A 16284-nucleotide genomic window follows, 5' to 3' on the forward strand; every position below is an offset into this window, starting at 1 on the left:
CGAATCGTGCATGGCCCTCTACAAACACCAACTTAATCCTAGGCATCTGCCCGTGTTTTCTCATGCATTCCCTCACAAGACTGACTTTTCCTTACTGTCTCTAACCCTGTGGGGACAAGGTTGTCCTCCACAACCAACCAACCTTGCATTACACATGCAAACACTAGCCTTCTACTCTTTCAGCTAAAGAATTTCTTAAGGGATTTGGAAGCAAATGAGTGCTATCATGTATGGAGCTCTGTATGTGTTATGACTGTTAATGTCTACAGCGATGTTAGATTTCAATTTAGAGACACAGGCAGCCAATTTATATTCACTTCATTGCAGATTATTACAGAGGGAGCACACACACACACACACTCACACGTTTCTCTAATGAAAACTACTTTTGTTCTTTCTTGTTTTGTTCTCTTACACAATAAAAAATCCTTCTGGCTCAAAGCACCTTTGCTCACCATGTATAGAGAAACACACATTTTGCCAACCACTCTCCTGAAGAGACACCCTGCAGGGATATCCTGTCTACACTTTTCCTATCATTAAGCAGAGGGTGGAAATCTGTATTTGGGGAGCTATCAAACACCCACTCTGTTTGCCACTTTGCCAATGTTATCACTGTTTGTCCCTGCTCTGTTATGTGTCCTTCAATGTGCTGCTGAATTCCTTTCCAAAATGTCATAAAACGAGGGGGACAACTCTGTTGTTTTAGGAAAGAGGAGAACAGTCTGAGTGCGGTAGAGAATGTTTACGCCATGGAGATGTGCACGTACCTCGTGTAGGATGTCTGCCGTGCAGCAGCAGAAATATGAGTGTCAAAAGGCCTGGGGTGTAGACAGTTTTGTGTGCACTCCTTTGGAGGAACGTCAGCACCTAGGAACCTAAAGCACCTACAGTGTTAGGTGGCAGCTGAGGTTTTAGGTTTCTCAAGGATGCCTACATGCTAGGCTTGAGCACTTAATCCCCTCTGGATTTAGCTCTTTGGACATGGTGAGCTGCTTGTGCACAAGCCCTGGAGAGACTCTTAAACTAGGCGTTCCCCACTTTCTGTTTTTTTGGCAAGACCTGATCCATTAGGCATGTGCAGCGCTTGCCAAACCCACACAAAAGACAGCAGAGACGAGCCCTCAGACATGTGTGTGTACTAGTAGACTCAAAGCCCAGTGGTTGCAGCACCTTCCTGGGCTGTGGGAGAGGCCAAGCGTGAATAACTTTACCTGGTTTATACTGTGGCTATTAAACACGGAGCCCTTTTGGTAGGAGACAGTGAGGTTATCCGGGATGGGATTTTCATATCTTCCCTTTTAGTTTGTACACCTAATTAAATACTGGCTAAAGTAGAGGCTTCAAAGTAAGTGGTCTAGTGGATAGAGTGAGAAGGGATGGAGAGACCTTTTTCTTCCAGAACCTCAGCTATCATGGGAAAGGCCTGACCAGTTCTCACATTGGACTTCTGGGGAATGTTCACAGTTAATATTCCTCCTGGCTGCCTAACTCCCTTCTTTGCATTTCCCACTAATTTAGGCAGCTCTCTGCTCAGACTGGCTCTCCTCTGAGTCCTGACACCCCTCACGCAATGCAGTGCTTTTTGGATTTACCATCTGAGACAAAAACACCTCTGAAAATTCTTGTTTCTAAAGCATCTTGGTCTTTCTGTGCTGGCAGGAAAATGCCAAAAATTTTAAAATCCATCTTTTGGCATGTCTCAGGGGTCTGGAGCAAGCTTGCAGCAGAAAAATGAGACTGAACTCAGTTTTCCAATGTAGTGGATTTGCAGTACTTTATATTCATCAATTTAGCAATCTTAACAATTTCTGTGACAGACAGATGAGTATTATTGCAGAGAGGGAAATGAAAGGGCGTGGAAATTTGGGTCTGTGGGAGGGCAGTGAGAAGCACATCTGACTTACGACTGAGCCAAGCTAAATGCGAGCCCACTGGAGAAAATGGTGAGAGGGATTGGCTCGCAGCCGCGCAGGAGGCAGAGATGCCTCTCTGAGAGGGGAAGGGAAAGCAGTGGTGGAAGGATGGGGCTTGCTGAGTCCCTGCTGTGGTGGGCAGCTGCAGAGGGAGCATGGAGGAGTGCAGCCACGGCCAAGCGGAGGAGAGCTCAGCAGAGGTTACTGGGGATTATGAAAGGGCTGGGTGGAGATACGGCTCAGGCCACTTTGCTGTCTTGTTCTTTGGTTTTCAGTGAAAGTATCCAGACCTTTCCTTAGTTAGAGCCCCAAGGACTGCTGGATTTCCTGACACCTCCTCAGGCTACGTCCCTATTTGAAGGTGAAAATGGGATTTAAGCAGGCTGTTCCCTGCATCCAGCACTCTAAGCTGCATTCAGGTTCTAAGTATCTATCCCAATCAGATGCAAGAAGCACCCCTGGGCCATCTGGATGGGCTGGGAGTAGCCCACTCAGCCATCCCTTGGCTTATCACTGCAGACCACATTGACGAGAAATGGTGCCTATGTTTGGGGCTCAGCTTTCTGTATCAGAGGAGCTTCAGCACGTGGGCCATAAGCGGACAGCAGATGAATCAAGGTGGGTGGCAGGTTTGGACTTAGTCGCAACTGGCAACATGATGTAGTTGAAGAGAGGAGTTTGCCTGGAAGTGGCTAAGAAGGTTTTTGGGTGTCCTTCCTCATGGGACCATGAAATCCTCTCTTCCCAAGCCTCCCCCCAGGGCTGGGCTCCTCCATCAGTTGGTGAGACCCCATGACCTGCGGGCAATGTGAAGCAGGAGGAATGCGCATCTCCACATGATTCATGCCAGAGAAAACCACCCCGTAAACACAGCAGAGGCTATTTTGAGGAATCCCTGAGGTATAAATAGTAACAGCTCTGGGGGAGCCGAGCCCTCTCACCTCCTCTGCTACTCATCTGCCTTGTTTTCTCCCAGACTTTCTATTATCTCCAGTAACAAAGGAGATGGTTTGTGGCATCCAAGAGATGTCAGACATAACTAACGCGTGGCCTTCAGAGCAAAACCGCTCAATGGCAACACCGCTCCCTGCTCAGCAGCTCCCGTTGGAGACCTCATCTCTGAGCTGGGACTGGAATGCTCAGAACCATCACAGACAGGCAAGGAGTTTGTAGGATGAATAGACAAAACAACCAGTGGCAAGAAAAAGGACAAGATTTCCTCCTCTCTTCTCCACCATTTTTATATTGGGAAATTGAGACAAAGTGAGTGTTCGAAATGCAACTACTTTGGGTGAATTACAAACACAGCTAGTATTGTTAAACATCCTTTACAAATACACCGATTGTACTGAAACCAACACATTAACAGCAAAGCTAACAAAATTAAGCATTATTTTGAATTAGCAGTATCTAATGTCTACAGTATTGGAATGGATTATTTTGCTATTCTGTTTAAATTTACTTTTCAAAGCGAAACCTTTGCTTTAATATACTAAAATTCTTTATAAGAGACCAAACAATTGCAATTGTTTGCTCAGAATAATACATTTCTGCGACCTGAGATAATATTGCTGATGGGATTATTTCATTTTTTAATATGAAAGTCCTAATAGTTTTATGTCATTTTATGTTGGAATAGAAAATTGCAGAATTTCTAGTGAAGCAGAAAACCTGGTTGCTACCCTCAGCTCTGATCCCTCTGGACTTGCAGTCAGATACCAATAGAGAGAGCATAAACCAGCCTGTAAGAATGAAGTTTCATGGAGAGCTGGTTAACCAGTAACTGAAATTATGGTTATATCTGTCCAAGGGCAGAGACGTACAGCAAAAAGACACTGCTAGCATAGACTGATCCCTTGCCAAGTTCGTGTTGTGATTCCTCAGCACCTAATTACTCCTACTTTAATTAAACTTTCTTGTAAAACTTTCGTTGTTTCCTTCCCTAAATGATCTGCTTCTGCAGACTGGAGTCTCTCAGCTCCTACCAAAATTGCAAATAGAGTTGGATGGAAATTATGACCTTCTTAGTTTGCTGGAAATGGTTTTTGCTTTTTTTTTTTTTTTTTTTTTTAATCAAGTATTTCTGATTTCTTTTAAAAACAAGATTTTTTAAAAGTTGCAAGTCTGATTAAAATGTTGCATTTTGACAGGAGAATTTTTTTCCATTACAATTTTGAGCCCCTGAGTAAAGAAAATGAAACCTATTCAATCATTTTGCAACATATTGCAAAACTGAGAGCTGAAATAATTTTACCGAATGTAACAAACTCTGATTCAAAAGCTCTGGACTTCATTTCTTACTCTACCCCTAATTTGGGGGGAAAACTGAGATATTCTCAGTGTTCAAATTTTTCAGTGTTCCAGCATCTGCACTTCTCATTGGAAAACCTTTGTAAACTCTTCAGACACTGTCATGGATTTGTATATTGTTCAAACAATGGGATCTGTCCTCTAGGTGGCACAAACCAATACATCAATACATCAATAAACCATATCAATAATTAATAATTAACCACATGTACAAGCGCTGAGGTTTAAAGGGCATACACTTACATTTTCTTTGTTTTCCTTGGTTTTCTTCAAACTATATTTAACTTCTACCTTATTGTCTGCATGAATTTCTGTCTCTGACTGACCTTGGCATCTTACTTACCCAAATACTTACCCCACATATGTCCCCCAAAAGAATGACCTAGAAAGAGAGATCTGGAATGGATATAAGCCACTGGGCAAATATAAAAACCAGTTTATTAAAGGGGACTTCAAGCATATGTGTCACCTGCTGGTATCTGAACTGGATGCTGGATATTGCTGTGTCTGCAACCTGGAACACCCTGGCATTTGCAGAAAGCAGCTGTTGCAGAAAGGGGTATTCGCGCCCGTCCGGGTGGTAGGAACCCCACTGAACTTGTCTCAGCTGGAAATAGTTATGTTACACAAGCTGTTCTTGTGCACTTGCTGCAAAGGATTGGTATCATAAAGCAGTTAGCGATAGAAGACAGCTCCGAGGTGGTGATTAATTGCATTACACCTATTGTAATTATAAATTCCAGGTCACTCATCATTCTGGAAATCTGAAGGAGTTCAAGCATCAGGGTGGAGTAAAGGCAGACATCCATATTAAAGTGTTCCAATGAACACCCAACGTACAAGGAATGTCTCCATGGGGCTGTTTAAACACACACTGCGCTTTTCTTGTCTTGCCCTTTGGGCACAGAAACTATGTAATCAGACAGGCACACAGGACAGATCTGTAATTGTCATTCAGTTTAACTCTATAAAAAAAAACTTTCTTACCTGCAAATGTTTTCCTTTGGTGCAACTTTTTCATCCACAGAAAAAGGATGAACACGCTTTGCTTCCCAGGTAGTGAGGAAGGAATAGGATGACTTCACAGCCTTGAGAGTCCTTACATTTTTGAAAGAAGGAATAGTTTGTGCTGAAAATATTCAGCAAATTTCCTAGTGTGGGAGAGTTGCAAGTTTTTACCGGTGCCTCTCTGCAAGAGCTCCCATAGCAGTATGGAAGGGTGTCATCGGGAGCACATTTATTATGACTTTAAAATAACAACTGTAAAACCAGACTAGATCAGGTCTGTGGCCTGTGGCAGTAACCAGCAGAAGATGCTGAAGAGGAGGGTGGACAAGTCTTGCCGTAAGAGACAAGGTATGGCCTGCTCCTGATGGAGGTCTCACCCAGGTCTAATATAATAGGAGAGCCCTGATGCATGAAGTTGAATGTCCCTTCCAAAGCTGATCACACATCCATATATTCACAATATCCCCAGTTTATCTAGTGCCTTCCTGGATTTAATTTGAACTGGTGTCCTACTGGCAAGTCTTGCCTCCTCCCTCTTTTATTTTACTAAAGGACTAGTTACTTTGCTATAAAATTAATTACACTTGTGTAACAGAGTGATAATCATCTTAGACTACAGACAGACAGCTCGCTACATTTCAAAGGTCTCTGAGACATTAAACTCATTTTTCCCCCTTTGAAATCAGCTGAGAATTGCACCTCCCTTTCGCTGCCCTTAAGTTTTCATTAGCAGCTTCCTGAATCACAGCATTGCAGAGGCCTCTTCCTGCCTGACAGACACCCCAAGGCAGTCCATCATTGCCATAACTCCAGTGATACCAAACTGGACCTCTTCAAATTACTTTTGGGACCTCTAGTTAGAGTGGAGAAGCACTGCAGAAAGGGAGCATGATTTTACTCGATGCCTGCCCTCCCCATTGCTGTCTCATAGATGCTCGTGGCTGCTGTAAATTTAAACTCTCAGGCAGAAAAGCGCTACCGCGCCCTACAGAACAAAGCCTATGGCTTTGTCTCTTCTTCAGGCAGTATAGGTCTGAGATAATTCGTTCCGTCAGTTTGCTAGCAAGGATGCCAAGGCAAGTATCAGCCTCATTATAACAGGCTGGCGCGAGGCACATGCAAGGTAGGCAAAGGGCAGCATCCTGCCAAGGGGTCAGTATTGCCATGAAGACAGACACTTTCTGGGTGATGCTACAACCAGGCTGGATGTCCTGGGTCTAAGAGGCAGCCAGCCCAGCTGCTACTGCCTTCCCTCTTCCTACCTCACTGGAAAGGATGGAGACAGCAAGCCCCAGGTTGCAGGGCACGGTATCACCTTCTTGTCTGATTCTACCTTCTCTCACCCCTTTCCTGGGGAGATTTCTGCCTCTGCAGCAGAGAAGTCTTGTGTCTGTGATATGAGGAAATTGGACAGCAGGACATCCCTGGCAGCTTCCAATGGCAGTCACAGTGCCTGGGGCCAAGTTACCTCTCCCCATGTCTGTGAGGGACACTGGGTTTCTCTGGAAACTCCTAGGATGGGGAAAACACAGAAAGAACTGGAAACTGGGAGCAGAGTAAACAACTCGCGGTTGTTGTCTGTGATCGCAAACCACAGACAAACATAGAACAGGGACAAATCTTATCAGTAAACCATGCAAACACTCGGGTCTTAATGCTTCTTTTCTTTAGGGTTGCCATTTCATGACTAGCTTAGACTCATTGAAGTCCTTTTTGCTGTTGAAAGAGCAATTCAATGTCCAGCTCAGCCAAGCAGTCCCACCTCCCCATCGTACTAACACCAACTTTCATGTAACAAAATAAAAGTGACAGCCCAGAGTTGGTGTGCTCTGCAGAGAAGCTGACTGAGGTCTTGCAGAGCAAATCTTGGAGAGGCGAGAGCAGTCTGGATTTTCAGTAATAGCCCAGTAATGATTGAAAGCCATCACTCCCTATGAGGATTGCCTGGCTATCCCAGTCCTCCCAGGAATTCAAGAACTGCTTCAAAACATGCCAGGGTGCTGCAAGTGAACTTCAGGTCACTCTCCATGGAGCTGACTTTAAGCCAAAGTAAGCAAGAGAGTCTGGGATCTGGAGGATGCCCTCATATAGCTCGTGTCATTTAGTAGGCTTAAACTAGGTTCTTCAAACACCACTGTTTGTGCAAGACAGTGTCTCCTAAGCTCCTTGCCGTTCTCAGCACCTTTGAAACTGCAAGGACAATGCTTCATAGTGATGCTGTGTCGGTTCAAAGCCCTAGATAGCTAATGAGACTTCTGCCCCTTTGCCCTTACAAGCATCCATACCCTTGTCATGGTGTGCAATATACTCTTCAGGCAGCCCTGTGCTCAGCCTCCATGTACCACCACTGAAATTCCTCATAGTCAGCAGAAAGCAGTGATTTATAACAACTGATGTGTTGATCTCGGGGTAGGGAGGGGGGACAACGCATCTCCCAAAGGAAGCTTCACTTGACAATGTCTCTTTCCTATACTTCCTAACAGGGACTCAGTGGGGGATGACCAACTGTGGAAAAATGTTGCTAATGTCCCAGGACAAGAATTACAATTATTTGCTGGGCTTCCATCCACCATGGGGAATTCTGGCTCGTGACATCACCCCATTGTTCCGGCCAGTGCCAAGAACATGCTGGGATCCCATCTTCTCAATGGTTAAAGCGCTTTCCTGTTTGCTCGTTCCTTGTTTCCAAACAGCGCGTTTCATGAATGCTGCACGGGACGTCTCTTTTCTTGAGCTGTTTTGTCCCTTTCGTCATGTCTGCCTGGAACTCTTCACAATGAAGTGAACAATGTATTCCTACAGTCAGAAACAAAAGGGAAAAAATAACTGCAGGAGGCAAAGCCCATCTTTGGCATTTAGGACCCTGTGTATGCCTTTGTTCCTTCTTTGGAAGCCGTGTTTGTGTAGCACGGACCCATTCCTCTGCTCCAGCCTGTTGTTTTTCTTAGTCATTTTAGTGTGGTGATAATGCCAGGAGTGTTGGCCCTGGGAAGCAGTGGCCCCTGCTCTTTATCAGGGGAACAGGGATAGTTTCAGGAGCAGTGCAGCTTCTCTGTGTTCAGGAGGTCAAGGAGAACCACTGCTCCCAGTCCGAGCTGAACCCCCCAGCCCGTAGTATGAAGAGGGATTGAACATTCAGCCTAAAATGAGTAGCTACACTTGAAACCACCAGAACAATACTCTGAGGGGATGGTTGATGCTGAGACAGCTGTTTTACCCTATGTCTGGATGTTCTTCTTCGCAAGCCTAAAGACAAATTACTTTTTTTAAAAGTCATCTTTTTTTTCATACATAAATTCCATAGTTCTGGACAAAGCTCTCAGAGCAGGGTCAGTTCAAAGCACTCCTGGTCGATGCAATCCCAACCCCACCTCTTCTCTGCAGGGTTCCTATATCCCTGCAACAAACGGAGACTTTCGTCCATAGCCCCACATCCTTTAAGATCTTTGAAACACTGGTGCCAAACATCCATGCCTGTGCTGGTCAGGTTTGTGCCTGCTCAACGCAGCAGGGTATTTCCTGGAGGAAAAAATTAGTTCAAACTCCATTCAGTAGGCATATATGAACAAAAGGGTGTAACACTTTCTCCATTTTCTGCGACAGTGTAAATCTCTTGGGATTTATGAGAAATGAAGAAAACAAGTGAGAAAACTTGGATGAAAGGTCTGGTTTGTAAAGAAGTTTTTGCACCTGGCATTAAAGACAGATACCTAGCAGATATCTGGGCACTTGCCTTCTTCTAGCCCCACAGTAAGAGCTCTTTACAGACACTTACATGTAGCTTGAGGTGCTTCTTGGAAACTCAAGCTAAGTGACAAAGCTGTGGCCACGAAAGGAGTCTGGTAAAGGAAATAGCTTGAACCCAGATCACCAAAACCTCAGGTTAACTTGAGACTCTTCTTCCTTCCTGGAGACATGAGAGGTCTTCATGTGACGAAGTTCTCTGCTGATCCTTTCAGTAAGTGATCCTGGAAAGCCATATTACTGTGGCTCTGTGTCGTATTCCATGCAAACGACTGGCAGCACCTTTTCTAAGAAAGAGCCCGTTCTTTAAGCAAAATGATGTCATTTATTCCCCAGCCTTTCCTCCGTGTGGGTAACTACTGCTGCATTACCCTCCCCACATTGAGGATATCTTCTTTCACCCTGCAGTGACCAGAACGAGGATCACAGGAACTGGAGCCAAGGGAGATTTATTATGTCATTAAACTGGCATCTGGAATGTCACATAGTATCCGAGCTCTGACATAACTCTGAAACTTGGCACAGCTGGAATATGGGCTGAAACAGGTAATGCCGCTATTGTATTTCCCTATTTTCTTTAGACTGATCGTTACATTGGTACAGAGGTTAAAAACTTCCCTCTACTTGTTTGCCTCTCACACTGAAGCTTTGTTTTATCAGTTATATCTTTGTTTTCTTATTATTTAAAAACAAAATTTTCACTACTCCTGATTTTCCCTGCCTAACATGCCCTCTACCCTGCGATTTTAGCTCCATTCCCAGATGTACACTTTTCATCTGCTCTGGCCTGCCTTGCCCCCTCACTTCATCCCCACTCAGTAAATGGAGCTCTTGACAGTATCTATGCTCTCGTGTGCCACCACAGTCAGAGTTGTTTGGTGAATGGAGCAATAATTTCCCCTGAGCATATCTTTTTGATCCCGCTAAGGGTTTTCCCCTGCACGTATCTTCTGCTTGCATTTTGCATGAATACGGAGAGGGATTCACACTGCTGCTTGGTCTGAGTGAATGTTAGAGCCTCTTGTCATTGCTTGCAGGAATGCAATCGTAACCTGGTTTACTTCCATGAGATGCTGTGAGCAGAAGCTATTGCTCAGATGAAAGCAGTTTTCCACACTCTGGCTCACTGCACTCTTTCTTATTTCTCTTTCCGTTCCCCATGCACGTGTTACACTTTGCATGAGACCTCACACTGATTCACAGTAATTGCCATCATCTTGAATCTGTTTCATGACAAGAGTGCAATAAAACCCTAAACTGTTCATGGTAAACAAATAAAAATACACTCCCTTTCCTAAGAACGCTTTAAAAACACCTTAAGAATGTCAAGTGCAGTAGTTGGCTCTTCTAACCTGCCGCGCTCCTAGGCATACTCCACTCCCAAGATTTACCCAAGATTTGTGAAGCCAGGAGCTGCCTCCCTGGGCTGGAGCGGTGGCCCCCGGGCACACGGGGTGCCTGGAAGCCGTTCTCCATCCCTGTTGCCGTCAGTACCCAACGCCTCTCCGGAGGACAGTTCCCTGCTACTGCATGACACACACCATGGGCAAGACGAAGCTGCTTTGCCCGTCTCCTCGTGCATGACGGGAGGTGACTTCTGTATTTTACATTCTTTGTATCCTAAAAATGTGCAGATAGGGTCGAGTATGCTGTCATTAACATTGAAGCAAAATCAGGCAGCGGTCGGACAGTTTTATTGCAAGACATTTTAATTGCTCAACCTAGCAAGAGACTTTAAACTGATTTCATGAAAAAAGGAGGGGGAGAGAAAGCAGGGACTTTCATGTAACAATTGTATTTTCTGTAATTGAGTAACAATTTTACTTGAAATTTAACTTGTCCTGAATTCTGCCCGGTTCCCCCAGGTTACATCAGCTTTGTCTGCAGCCCAAGTTAGCTGCTCGGCTGTGCAGCTTCCATGGCCCTGTTTTTTGCCATGCCCGCAGGAGCAGCGCGGGGGCTGCGGGCAGCCTGGGGGACCCTCTGCGGGGAAGCGCCTGGGGCCGGGATCAACCCCCACGCGTGGGGCAGGCGGCCGGCGGGCTCCCACGGCGGCACGCGCTGCCTGCACCCCTCCCGCTCCATCTGCCGGCGGCGGCTGCAAACTACCTCCTGCCTTCACCTGCTGCCCGCAGGCCCCGGCCCCCAGCCCCGGCCACGCCGCGGGGGCAGGAGCAGCTCCCACGCGTGGCCCTCCACGCGGTACGAACCCCGCGCTGCAGAGCAGCGCGCACACGCTGCCCCCCGCACCACCGCCCCCCCCGCCTCGCGCTGCATCCACTCCCCGCCACCTCCCGGCAACTTTCTCCCCGCACCGTCCCCACCCCCACTCCGCGCTTCCCAGCCCCGCGCAGCGCGGAGAGCTAGCAGGGCCCACGCGTGTTTTCCCCGCGGCGGGGCTGGGAGCGGGCGGTGGGCGGCGCGTGGGGGGGGGGGGGGGCTCCCCGCAGAACGCCGCCGCCCCCCACGCGTGCCCGCGCCCCGCTTGTTTCCCCGCGGCCGCTCCACGCGGCGGGGCGGAGCGGGGCCGTGACGCGGCGGCGGCGGGGCTATAAAGCACCTGCCAGGGGCCCGCCGGCTCCAGACGCACCGCGGCGGCTCCGGCTGAAGCAGCGCGGGGAGAAGCAGCGGGAGGGGCGAAAAGGGAGGAAAAAAGGAGCCAGAAGCCCCCGCAGGCCCCAGCTCCCTCCGGCCCCACGCCTGCGAGACCCGCGGCCATGCCCAGCCACCCCGCCGGCGCCGTGCTGCTGGCGCTCGCCCTCTGCGCCCTCCTGGGAGACGGTGAGCCCCGGGCTGGAGGGGGGCTCGGCGCCCCGGGGGCGCCCCCGCGGCTGGGGGAGTGGGGCTGCGTGGGGTGCCCGAGGGTGCCCCGGGACTGCCCGGAGGCTGGCTGCGGGGTGGGGGGCCGTGCCCTTGCTGCGGGGACAGCCTCTGCAGCTGCCGGGGTTATGCAAGTCCTTTAGGAGCCCGCAGCCTAATCGGCGAGGCTGCACCGCGGGTGCAACCGCCTGCGTCTTGAAATCCTCACCGGAGGTGTAACTGCAAAGGTGACATACCGACGGGCACTCCAGCACCGAGCCTGCAACTCATCGCTTCCTCCTTCTGCTGCAGGTACGGGCCATCCTCCGCCGGAGTCTCCCCCGGCCCCCGCCAGCGCTGCGCACCCCAGGACCAAGCGATGTTCCTGCAACAGCTGGCTGGATAAGGAATGCATTTACTTCTGTCACCTGGATATCATCTGGGTCAACACACCTGGGTAAGCGTGCGCGTGGCTTTCCGGGCGGGTGGCTCTGTTGATGAGTAAGTGACTGTATTTTCTGATCGAGGTTGGGGTTACGCTAGAGGAAGGTGAGAAGGGGTCCCAGTGCTGTGAGGGTCTTGTAGCACCTGCTCCGGAGAGCACTGCAAGTCCGGCCCTCTCCGACGGCTAGAAAGGGAGAAGCTGTGCTTCTGCTCAGGAGTTTCAGGATAACCCACAGGGGAGGGGGTGCAAGCACGGGGCGCTGCCTCCTCATGGCTTCACCTTTTTCTGAGATTTGCGCCTCTGCAAGCCAAAAGCAGCACCAAGATGTTACAGCTGCGAGTCAGAAAGTTACTCTGCCCGCTTGCAAACTGTAACCCTGCCTGCTGCCTGCCAGTATTGTTAATGAGACAGTGGTGGGCTGGCACTGAAGCCCCGTGGCTGCCAAGTCCTGCCCTCAAGAATGCTGAAGCAGCTTTCCAAGCAGTTTCAGACCAATGGCCATCACACTGCAGCAAAACACATGTACTCAGGTGTGGTTATAATCATGCTTGCTAACGTGCAATTACAACTCACTGCTTGCTCAGAGAATAGTTGCAGTCACTGCCAATCCTAAACCCTCTGGGAGAGTAGATTGCGATCAAAGATGGAGCGGGAATGTGCTAACAGCTCTGAAAGCATGCTGTGATCAGAAGAACCTGTTACCGCCCCAAGACACTTTGATTTGCACTGTGTCCTGTGCCTTAAAACCCATGGCGGGAGGGAAAGCCCTGACACCTCTGTGCTTGGGAAACTGCCTGCTTGGGGCTGGTGGACTGGGGCAGACGTGTTCCTCGTGTGCTTTGCCATGCCGGTGAACTGCTGGCTCACCCAGCCCATGCGTCGACCCTTGCACGGGCGCCTGGGCTGCTGCAAGGAGAGAAAATTCCACTTGCAACCCAGCACAGACTGGCATGGCAATCTTTCTGGGAGGGGTAGGGTGGGGAAAACAGTAGGTGGGAGAGGAGCTGGAGTTTAAAGGCTTAGACATATCAGTGACCTTTTCACCTTTTGTCTGTAGATGAGTCTTTTATTATCCTGGCACTGGCTTGGCTGCCTCCCAGGACTGTGTTATAAACCTGTTGGCTAATAAAAAATTAGTTGCATAGCTGATTTCTTTTGTTTTTAACAGGCACACCGCTCCCTATGGCTTGGGAAGCCCGCCAAGGCGGCGCAAGAGATCGCTCAGCAGGTGCGAGTGCTCGCACTCGAGGGACAGCATCTGTGCCGCCTTCTGCCAGGTGAAGCCTGGGTAAGTCAAGGGGGTCCTGGGGACGTCCCTGGGGGCTGCTCGGCGAGGGTGCGAGCGGGCAGACAAAGCTTAGGAGTTGGAGTAACTCTCCAGCCTCCCTGGGGATGGCTGCACAGCACTTTGCAAACAGCTGGAACTTGTCTAGTGGCTTTCATACCCCTCCCAAGAGGCCCTGGCAAAGTGTCACCAGGGTGTTTTTGTTGTACAACAGTCTCTTTACTAGCTGATGTGAAGCAATGTTACCTCCATCCCGCTGCTGCCAGGAGGCTGAGGAAGTGCTGGGTGCACTGGTGGGGAGGGAGGAGCTGGCTGCTCGCTGGGAGAGTGACAAACGGAGGGTGTGAGGCTTTGGGACACCAGTGCATGGCTCAAGTGGAAGAGGCTGCAGGAGAGTAGGACTGCTGAGAGCTGGGACTACTCTTCTGTGCCTGGGACTTTGGTACCCGGCTCTTTTTACGGTGCATGTGGGCTCTCAGTTGTCTCACTTCAGCCAGTGCTGTAGGAGTGCTTACGCTGTGGGGAGGTGGGGAGCAAAGCCACTGGAGAGATCTGTCATTAATTTCATATCAAGGCAATAGTTAAAATCCCCAATGACTAAATATGACTGAATAAAGCAAGGATAGAAGAGGATAGCGGTAAAAGTGAGCTATAATTAGCTCTCAAATAGCTGCAATTAACCCTTCAAAAACATGCATTCAACTGTCTTAGTCTGTCACTGGTGACGTTAGAGCAACACTCCCCCTGGTACTTACCATAGCATGGCTGGATACAAGTGCTTCATGCATCTCCTCTTGCTCGTTAGGTACGTCCAGACTCTGAAGCTCCCAATGAGCTCTGGAGCATCAACGAAGTCTCTGCAGAGCGGTGGTGTGAGGCTTTCCCATCACGGCTTGCTGAGAGCTCTCAGGTGAGCATGCCACTTAAACCTGCTCTGAACTTCCCTCAAAAACAGTTTAAAATCTGCGGTTGTGACCCCAGCCTGCAGCTGCCACTTGGATTTGACCTGACTTCCCCCTCTTGTCTCCCTTTAAATGAGTAGACTTGCCTATTTCTGGCCTCTGTAGAATTGAAGGCTAACAGCTGAGGGAACAAGGGTTGCTTCTGTCCTTCCAAAACTAGAGGAATATTACATAAAATGTAATTCCTGATTGGAGTGGGAAATTCCTCTGATATGGGACAGGCAAATGGCTGATGTACAAGAAGGGCGGGAGGGATGGCATCACGTAGGAAAATGATTGATTGCGCAGCAGCTTTGGACCAAAGGAAATAATTTTTCTCACATCAGTGAGTTGTGGAACTCGCTGCCGGAAGAAACCATGGACTCCAGGAGTGTAAATGAGTTAAAGGGAGTTGGCGAATGGAAGGAGGATTGGTCCATTGGCGGCAGTTAAATTGGATGCAATGGGAATGATTTCTGAAAGGCAGATCTGGGGAAGCATCACTTGGGTCATGCCCTGCTGCAGGACTCCTTGGAGCCTCTGCCACTGGTGGAAAGGGGATATTGGGCTAGGTGGATCTCCACTGTGGCTTAATACAGCTGCAGCTAGAAATTGCCCCTCTTCCTTCCCCCGTCTTCTGCCCCCAAAAAAAACTTGGCGAGGAGTAGATAAATATAATACAGGCTGTTGATGGGTAGTAGGAAGATGGACTGATGAATGAACGTAGCGTCTCTTCTGTTTACAGGGATCTTGCCATCTCCAGTCTGCGGTTCGGCAAGCATCAGCACCGTTCTCAGAGGAACGCACAGCCAACAGTTTTGCCTTGGAAGAAAAACATCTGGAAGAAGAAGAGATAAGAAACAGGTGCATACCAAGTTCACCAGAAGAATTTGGAGTCCTGTGGTGCCACTAACTCCGCTGTCGGTAGTTAGAGCTGAAGGAAAGGCCATGAGTGGAAGGGGGAAGAAGTGGAAGTCTCCATGCTCCTGTTGTGTGAACCAGTGCTGCATGCGCTCCAGAGACTGTTGTAAAGGGAAAACTGTCTCTATACAGTCACAGATGTGTTGTGGAGCTGAATTGTGCCTTTTTGGATCAGGCAAGGGTCTTGCTGGTAGAGTACTAGCTTAACTCTGTGCTGGAGTCCTAGGCAGAGGGTCAGCCCGTGCTGGGCAGCTGAATCGCTTACAAACCAGAGGGCTCTGTGCAGTTCTGGACCTGTCAGCACTGAGCCCATATCACTGGTCTGCTCTGCCTTTGAGCTGTCTTTGAGTCTGATTCCAGCTTGGCCCCATTCAGAGGTGGTTTGGCAGGGATAAACTGCCTCCAGCGTGACCTGCCTGAGCCCACCTTTGCACTTTTTTTCTCTTACTTGACAGTGTGATGTGCATATGAATGAGACTCCCATGGTAAAACAGCTCCCAATTTTTTTTATTAAAAATATATATGTCATCTAGAAGCCTGAAAGCCAACTGAGTGCTCAGCAGCATTCTTTGGCTGAGAAATTCACTGAAGGGCCATGCTTAAGTGGCTCTTGTTTAGGTGGAGGATAGTTTGCTTACACTGGAGTTTGCATCAAATCCAAGCGTGACCCCTGCCATCAGGCACAGCAGCAGCAGGGATGGGGGGGTGAAGTGGAGCTGTAATTCTGCAGCAGCCCCACATAGCCTGGGGGAGGGAGCCCTGCTGGGTCCGAGGCAGAGCCGAGCTGCTAGTCTGGATGAGTTCAGTGCTGTGAGTCTGTCTCATCTCCTTGGACATACCCTTAGTGGGGTAGAGTACTTCCAGCTCTTAACCTAATATCCCAGCTTTCTTTCAGCTCTGCCTGAAAGGAAAGGC

At 48.8% G+C, this 16284-nt stretch overlaps 1 protein-coding gene across 1 annotated transcript; it reads left to right on the forward strand.

Moving 5' to 3' along the window:
- Nucleotides 1-11695: 11695 nt before the first annotated feature.
- Nucleotides 11696-15328, forward strand: EDN2 (endothelin 2). Its single transcript, XM_059830964.1, has 5 exons — nt 11696-11759; nt 12090-12234; nt 13391-13510; nt 14313-14417; nt 15194-15328. The coding sequence occupies exons 1-5, from the start codon at nt 11696-11698 to the stop codon at nt 15303-15305; spliced, it is 546 nt and encodes a 181-aa protein (XP_059686947.1). The 3' UTR covers nt 15306-15328.
- Nucleotides 15329-16284: the final 956 nt, after the last annotated feature.

This window comes from Gavia stellata, chromosome 29 (assembly GCF_030936135.1).
Source record: "Gavia stellata isolate bGavSte3 chromosome 29, bGavSte3.hap2, whole genome shotgun sequence".
Taxonomy (NCBI): Eukaryota; Metazoa; Chordata; class Aves; order Gaviiformes; family Gaviidae; genus Gavia; species Gavia stellata.